The 9,447-nt window shown below is 28.3% G+C and overlaps 1 protein-coding gene across 1 annotated transcript in view; it reads right to left on the minus strand.

Moving 5' to 3' along the window:
• The window catches only part of LOC134529671 (inhibitory POU protein-like), a 134,252-nt gene extending 131,148 nt beyond the window's left edge, over positions 1-3,104 (minus strand). The window contains exon 1 of the mRNA XM_063364010.1: positions 3,048-3,104. Within this exon, the coding sequence (XP_063220080.1) occupies positions 3,048-3,077 (30 nt within the window). The 5' untranslated portion in view covers positions 3,078-3,104. The remainder of the gene's footprint in view (positions 1-3,047) is intronic.
• Between the last annotated feature and the right edge of the window lie 6,343 nt (positions 3,105-9,447).

Here is a 9,447-nt window from a genome sequence, read left to right on the forward strand (position 1 = left end):
TAATAAATTATTTTGGATATAAATAATAATCATACTAAAACTATCATCAAAAATTTTCACATTTTGCGAAATTAAACCATTTAGAAATGTAAATAAGGTAAATATGGAGTGAATTTTATTAAATATTTTTCTGAACTAACCACGTATAACAAAAGATACTAGGGACGAATAATGAGCCAACAAATATTATCAAGCACAATTTAACGACTAAGCAAAATTCCAGTCTTAAAGGGTAAAAAGGGGGTAAATATGGTTTTTAGGTAAATAGTTTTAACTTTGAATTTAATCATGCATTAAAAATTAGGTATCATTAATAAGCATACAAAAGCTACTTACCACAATTTTACCATTTTGGGAATTCAAACTCTAAATCTGGGAAATGGATTGATTTGTTATTAAAACAAGAAACAAACCCTTCCAATTCAATTTTAATTGTATGTTTGAAACAAAAAAACTAGCTTATAGAATTACATAATGCTTATTTTGGACGTTTATTAAAATATTTCGTTTAATTGGGTTGCAAACGGGGTAGGTTTTTATTTATTAAAAAAATCTCATATTTGTTACTAATTAAAAAACTACTAAAAATTAATTGTAAAATCATCCACTAATAATATCTTTTATTTGCAGGATTTTACGCCTTCGGAGTGTCAAGGGGTTCGTTTGATTTAAAGAAACAAAAGAATATTTCCGAATCTACTACATCTATGGGTTAGAAATAAAGAATGAACAACAAGCATTTAGATTTAAAAATTGCATTCATTCAGTTTTCCAGATTTTATCATTTAAGGGTGTGAAAAGAGAGTAAATTTATGTTACATAAAAATATGTATTTTTCCATAGCAAGTAAGGCTGTATTTAACAAACTTATCATGAGTAACGTATATAATTAATTACATTGGGTAATAATTCTATTTCTCGATATTCGACCCCAACTGCAGTGAAACGGGGGCATGTTAGGTTTAATTGTAATAAATAATTTATACAAGCAAATTAATTGACGGTAAGAAATTTTGCCAGAATAAGGTAGCAAAATTATGATTTAATGTCATATTTTAGCGTTACCATATTTTCATATTCGACCGCAAAAGGGGTGAAAGGTGGTTATTTATTTAATAAAAAAGTCTTATCTCTGAAGTTAATCAAGCGGAGTGAAAGTTCTGTGGTATGATTTGTAACAATGCAAAATCTACCAAGTTGTTTTTACAAATTGCTTAAGTTGTACTTTTTATAAGTTGAAATATAGTAAATATGTGTTTTACATTAAAAAAATAATATATTTAAATTAAATTAAACTTAATTTAAGATGTTGGAAGTTAAAAACAAACACACCATAAGCTACGTTCTCTTATTCAACGTTCTACGAAATATCACCTCTTAAGTTGTAACAGGCGTAAATATTATTAAAAAAAAATTGAATGGAATTTATAAAATCATTATTGGAAAGATAAATGTGTACTCAATATAAATATAAGTTTATAATAATTATTTCCGAGTTCGCATCTGCGATAGAAAGTAAAAAAAAAACTGAATAATTTAGTTTTGCGTTTAGTCAACGGATATTGCCATATTTAGTTAGTTCTTAATTTTTACATTGGCATCCGTGTGGGAAAAGAGGAGAGATTTTTGTTTAGGTAATTCTATGCAAATTAAGAATAAACTAATACATTGGATTGTATATTTTTTATCTTGACTCTACAATTCAAATAAAGATGTGTTTATATCAGATATCCCTAAATAATGAGAGGTATTTTAATAAGTTGAATATATTTAATTATTCTAACCATAGCTTTAACCATTGTAAATGAAAGTGTTAGTGGAAACGATGGTATCAACTTAGTTCAAATGAAAAATGTGATTGTTTAAAAATTTATTAAATGGTATTCTTCATGAAATGTGAATTAATTTATGTAAAATATAACTTGAACACTCTAAAACAGATGTTTTAAAATCATATAATTAAAAAACACTATTCTTAATCGTTTTTGTCATGACAAATATTTTATGCACCAAACAATTTACTGTATATAATTATTTAGTGAAAAAATGTTTGGAATAAATTACATTTTTTCAAAGGTAAGATTTTAAGCTTAAGTCTGATATTGCACAAGCGAAGCTGCGGGTATTTAGCTAGTTTCTAATAAACTAACAAAGGTGAGATGTTGCTTAATTAGGCTATTAATATAATCTATTTTAGTAAAACTGAAAATGTGAAAGTAGGCTCAATATACCTTAGAAGGAAAGGCACATACGTTTTTACATTTTTAAAAATTAGATATTAAATAAAATGAAAAAGGCTAATGTGATTTTTAAAATTTTTTGTGTAAACCCGATGCACTTAGAGGTAACATAAAAGATTGGCCACAGTAAAACTAATTTATCTAAAAAATTTCTGACGATTATTTAAGTATGGTATAGAAAATTACCTGAAATAAGTCAAGAAATTCTGTTAAAGTAAATGTTCAATTTTTATCAATGCCTTTAAAATAGGCTATGACAAATTTAAGACATTTTTAATATAATTAAAAATATCACATTTGAAATTAAAATATAACTATATGTACTGTCGTAAAGATTTACAATTAATTTTTAATGCCAAAATTAATAAAACAAAAAATTTATAAAAATCAAATTGTTAACTAATTAAACTTGTATTGAAAAAGTACTGAATTGATTTACACGAAATAACGATTCTTTTTTATAATTGTATCAAAAATAATTCATGCTATATTTTAGATTATGTTACATTTTCTATTAAAATTTACCACTCATATGGCATCAGTCTAATTGGAATATATTACAGTAAAACAAATCTGATTATGAAAAATACATTTTAATAAAGATTAATACTATTTGGTATACATGAATAAAAATTATATGTTTATATATTTATTGATTGAAGATATATTTTAAATTTTATTTTAAAATGATCAGAAAGTATTTTTCTTAAAATTATTCAGATTTCGTTGCATAATCGTGCTTACTTCCGAAACACAAGTGCAATAATGAAAACATGAAATAAAAAAGGTAAAAAAAATAAAACTTACGTTATGCCTCGGTGACCAAGAGTTGCACATGATAGATGCGTCCTCAAGTATGCGACTCTGTAAAAAGAAGAAAAACCTATTAACACACTTATAGAAAATAGTTACAGAACCAAAAAATAATCAATTGGCAAGACACGTATTTATAATTAATGATCTGGATAACGTTTTTCACAATAAAAAAACCTATAAGCAAGATCTATTGTCTAGTCTTAAACAAACCTTAGAAGAGAATATTCCTTTATTATAAAATAATGTATGGTGAGGTTATAACGCACTTTTACCCCGGTTAAATTTATTTTGGAGGTAATAAAATTATTTGAGGTGGCTCATTAAATTCGTCTTTTGTAAACGTTGCATTGCGAACAGTAGTTTGAGACATTTCCAAACTTTATGTATTTTTATTAGTTTAATAATTTTTATAATAAGATAATTATTTTTCAGATAGTAACAATTTTTGGTAAGACTGATAAACAGCAACGCTTTAAGCAGTTTTACTAATCGGTGAATAGGAATAATAAAATTAGAATATTCTTTAAGCTTCGCTTTTTAGGTCGACTGAAATCAGACGAAGTTGTGTGCTCCTGTCTCTCATGACCGTGTCTTCAACGAAAAATAGATCCCTAATTACATTATATTTTATATTTTTTAATGTTTATTTTACACATTGATTTGTAGATAATATATAAATTTATAAATACGTAAGTGAAAATTCCAGATGTACGTAGGCTGTATAGGTATGGAAAGAGGTAGTGACGAGGGAATACACTGGACTCCCACTCAAGAGCAGACACGATCAAATCGCGGTCCGACCAACACGATCTCTGCTGTCCGACGGGATGTAGTAAAATAAAATAATTTGCTTCTATTATTAAATTTTATTGCATATGATTTTAAATAAATTAAAAATGTTACCATTTTAATGTTTCTTAATATTATTCTAATAAAAAATTTCTAATTTTAGTTTTTCATAAATTTAAGGCAAAATTTTTATGCCAGTGCTAGCCTATACTGAAAGCATGAAATGATGCTATATACAGTTTTTACCGCTTGTATGTAGCCTTCGTCTTAAAATTATTCATAAATCACATAAAATTTATGATTTCTTATTAATTATAAAAACTAAATTTTTATTGTTTTGGGGAAAGGTAATTTTGGTTTATTTACATGTTTGTACTAATAATAAAACAGTTTATGTAAAAATTATGTAAATTGACATAACTTTCAACTCAAAAATAGTTTTTATTTTTTTTCTGTTCAACAGTTTGTTTGTATGTTTTTGTTTGTGTGTTTTTTCTCTGTTTTATCTCGCATCATTAAAAAATATCTTGTCGGGATTTAATGAAACTTTTTTATCAGTAAGGTCTTTGGCTAACCTAAATAGTATGCTACTTTTATTTAAATGATTCCACCCCTAAAATGGCAAAGAAGGATTGAATATGGTTTTAAGAAACCACGAAACTAATCAACTATAAGAAAATATATTGGTAACAATAATAAGCATAACAAAACTACCCATTATAATTTTTTTATTTTTCAAAATGTTATCCTCAAGCGGTGAAAAATATTAATCAAATCTCCGAATCCAGTCAAGCATAAGATTAGTTATTGGGTAACAATAATAAGCACCTGAAAACAACCAACCAAAATTACAGCCATTTGTGAAATTCAACCCCTTATGGGTAAAATATGACTAGATATGATTTTAAGAAGAATTGTTATATCTTCGAATCAAATCAAGCTTAAGATAATATATTTGGAATCTATAATAAAAGTACGAGAGCTACCAACTTCAATTCTACCGTTATGAGGAATGCATTCCCTTAGTTATTTAAAAGTGTTAAGTATTGTTTTAAAACGAATAGTGAACACTTCTGAAACAATTAGAACTTGAGGTAAGAAGTTAAGAAAGAACAACTTTAATGCAGATTTTGGTATTGTATTTTTTTTTCAATAATCAAATTCCGTTTTCTAAGGTTTGAAACGGGGGTCAGATTTCATTTTTTTAAAGGAACTTTGACTTTGAAACTAATTAAATGTAACGTTATATATTTGGTAAGAATAATACAGTAATTTCCCACTTTATGAGATTTCGCCCCTAGAAGGTGTAAAAGGGGTAAATTTGTTTAAAAAAAATGCCTACTAGAAAATCTTCTAAATCTAAGATAAGAAATTAAAAATAAACAACAAGCATATAGAGTTACGATTTGTATTTTTATTTTTCCGGAATTCGACCTTTAGGGGAGTAAAAGTGGGTATGTTTTGTTTTATATGTATAGTAATATATCCATAGCAAATAAAACTTAACCTAAGAAACTGAGCATCAATAACTTAAAAAATTAATTATGTAGTGTTAATTTACCATTGTTTGAAATTCGACCCATAAAAGAAGTGAACTTTAGTTTTAATAGTAATGAATATTCTATCCACGCAAATTAAGCTCTAGGTAAGAAATTGAGCCAAAATAATGTACATCGTATAATTTTAATAGCATGATTTTTGACTTCACAATTTTTTTTATATTCGACCGTAAAAGAGGTGAAAAGGCAGTTAGTTTTGTTTGATTATAAATGTAATATTCTGAAGCTAATAAAGTGAGATGTAAGTATGTGGTATGATTTATAAACATGCAACATAAATCAAATCTTTTTTGCTAGTAAAAGACATCCTATTTTTAAATAAGAGAAGGATTGTAAATATGGTGATAACATTAAAAATTAATATATTCAGAGCAAAAATTAATAATTATTATATTGGCGATGATAAATAAACATACCTTAAACTTATCTTATTCAGCTTTCTACGAAATATCGCCTCTTAAGTTGTGCAGAGTTAATTATTTTTGAAAATTTAATCGAAAACCAAATCAGCATTGAAAAGATAAATTAAAATTTATTTTAAATGTAAGAGAGTTAAACATTTTTTTTTAATTTTAAATTAATTTTAGAAAATAATGTTTTATTTTGTTAGCGGATATCGCCATATTTACTAAATCTATGGTTGTGAATTTTCACATAGGTATCTCTGAGGGAATAGAGGAGAGAGGTGAAAAATTTGTAAATCACTGAAAATACATGCTCCCTGGCTAGTTAGCCCACTCTTACACCATGCCAGCGGCTTTCTTCTCGGAAACGCTAAAACAGCGCTGTTCCCGCGCGAACAACGGGAAAAGAAGGGGGGGGGGGGGTGGTCTACCATTTACCCGAATGTCAACTTCCCGGAATAACCACTTCTCCGAGCTAATTTTTTTCGAAGCACAACTTGTCCGAGAGACCACTTCTCCGAGCGACCTTCTCTCCGAGCTCTGAGGGGTGGATGGTGTTTCCCACACTTTCGAACTTGCTACGCACTGTCTCCTCCTCGACAACCAATCGCAGCACGGCAGATAGGCCGCCAATCAGTGATATCAGTTGTCAAACTGGGAGGAGGCTACTAAAACTGAAACCACTCGTACAATTACGTACATAAAGCGACTAAGTCGGGCAGGCATGGCCCTGGTCGCCCGGAGACGGACCGTCGGACTTAGCACATTATCGACTGAAGTAGAGCTCTATTGAAGGTAGAATTAACATTCCTGTCTGAAGATATGGCTTAAAGTGAGCTTTAAAATAATATTATTGTAAGTTAAAACATTTAATGACATTTTGACAAGGTTGTAATTTAATTTTTTTTGTGGCAATTTGTTGATTATATGATAGAGTTGTGACTAAATAAGACAAATACTTGTTTACACTTAGCTTTTACCCTTTTCTGGAAATCCTAAAAATCTGGCACTAAAAGCCGGCGTGCATTTAACTACGTCACGGAGATCGGCGAGCTCATTTATCAAGACAGCGTCTCTTATCTCCATGTTTCACAAACAGCGACTAGAACGAACATCATAAACGTTGTGTGCTTTTAGATCAGCTTTTTTTTACTTCATACTTCCATCTTGACGATTTATTAAACTCAATCTGTTGAATAATGTCCGAATGTAAATATTGTAAAAAATTTGCAAATATAAATACTGACAATCGGCGAACACAACTGTTCTTACCTAAGAAAAGCTGCATAACATTTGATACACTGTACATGAAAAGTAAACTGAAGCTTTTTTAAAGTTTTGTATATTAGTCCCGTAGTAAAGTACAACTTATTTACTAATAAATTCATGATCCTTACATATGAACTAATTTGCAAATTGTATACTAATATAACAAACAAAATTCCCAATCGGCACACCCTACTGTCTCAGATTGCAAAGTACCTATTTATTCTGGATTCTTCTGGAAAATTGTATAAAATTCTTTAATATTCCAATTTTTTCGAATATATTTTTCATATTACGAACAACGAAAATTTTTAAGATTTTTTTTTAAATTCAATGCTTCTAATATTGAAGTATAGTAAAACCAACTACATTATATGGCTACTAAGGTAGTTATGAATTTTTTCCACCTTTTAAAACTATATTTCATTCCTTGACTAACAATTGGTCTATAAAATGTATTTGCGATCAAGGTTTAAGCTAATTTTAAGATTGATTGCAAAAAAAATTATACAAATTGGATAATGTAAGTAGTAAGAAAGTTTTGGAAATTACTTTATTTTAACCCCTGTATTTATAACCCCTTACAACAACTTGCAAAGCCTTAACAAAAATATTTTCAGTCAGATTTTTAAAATAAAGTTTAGGATAGTTAGAACAAATTGAAACAGATTTGATAGTGTACATAGTAAGGGAGTTTTAAATTTATTTTTGTTTAAACCCCTGGTTTACACACTTAGCAAAAATAATCGTATTAAAATTATTTCACACAGATGTTTTAGACAGTATTTATGAGATTTATAAACTATTAGAACAGTTTTGATTGAGTATCAATAATATTGTTTTGTTTTTCAAATCTTTCTTTTTCTCTGCTTGTTTTATTGGTTGGTCGTATGAAAAAATATTTCAGGCAAAAATATTGGTAAAAGAAGTTTTCCAATAAAAAAAATAATAGATGTGGTAGTAAACATGGAAAGGTATTATGAAATTATATTTGGTTTTAGCCCTTTTATTACCCCCTTGCAGTATTAGTTCATCGTATCGAAAATTGTTAAAACTAAAGTTTTATATTATATTTGTAGGGTTTACAAACAATTTTATCGGATTTGATGGTGGGCCTACTTAGGGAATTATGAATTTTTTCTCCTCTAGCGCCTGTTTCTTCCACTCCTTAGAGGCATAGTTGGTCGTGTCAAAAATTTATTTCAATTAACTTTTCTGTTATTAAATATTATGTTACGAAATATGATACTGTATACGGATAATATGTTAATAATATAAAGGTATCTATAACGATTTTTCTGTTTTTCAAAAAAACGTTTCCCATTCGTACCCCTTTGGTTAGATTATGCCCTTTAACTAACTCGACCGAGATTGTCTATTACTTTATTTTCTGTATCAGTTTAGAAGTTATTTGTGCAACATTGCAGTAGTTAACGTGTCTATAAAATTGTGATATATTTATAATTATACATTTATGTATAATCTTTGAGTGAGCGTGGGGTCTATGGATCACGAAACGAAAAACAAAGTAAATATTTTCCGGAAGTTGCACCTTGATAAAGGCTACAATATGTCCTCTTTCATCGCCCTAACTGTGACACGAAAAAAGCGCAGTGCTTCATAATTTTATTATATGTATTATACTCTTAAACTAAATCCTCTTTCTGTAATTCTCAAAAATAATTTTAAAAATTTTTTAAAAATTACAAAAAGTTTTTTTTTCGTGTTCTAGAACGAGATCTAGGTAGGTTCCGACTAAATAAAAAATAATTTCAACATACATTTACAGTTATAAATATGTAAACAGAAAAAAATATGTAAGTATAAGATGGAGATGGTAGCTTTATCATAGAAATTTAACTTAACGCCAAATAGATATGTTAATTATGAAAGTGTTGGTAAAATGTAAGTGTGTTAGTCACCGTGCAGGTAAGAAGACTAATACCTCCATGTGTGTCACTTCACACATAGGCTGTATTAACAATTGAAATACAGCTATATAAATGGAACACACCTTCTTCTGCAGCAGTTTATTTGGTAGGCTATGTACAAAAAATCTTTGCCATAAGTATTACTGTACTGTTTCCCGGTAGTTTCATAGAATTTTAAGAAGCCAATAATGGTATTATAATTAGTTTTCCTTTAACTATATATATTATCAAAGCGTGCGTGCGTATTAACATAGCTAGAGGACATCCTCGAAAACCAAAGAATGGCATCTTCAAACTTCGTGAAGTCAAGTAAAGCCTGAGATATAAGGTAACAAATTGCAACTATAAAATTATTCTCACAGTTAAAACTTTATCATTAAATTTTGACCCAGCCATAGTTTTAATCAAGAATTAGAGCGAAAATGTATTTTTAATAATTTGT

This window comes from Bacillus rossius, chromosome 1, assembly GCF_032445375.1.
Source record: "Bacillus rossius redtenbacheri isolate Brsri chromosome 1, Brsri_v3, whole genome shotgun sequence".
NCBI lineage: Eukaryota > Metazoa > Arthropoda > Insecta > Phasmatodea > Bacillidae > Bacillus > Bacillus rossius.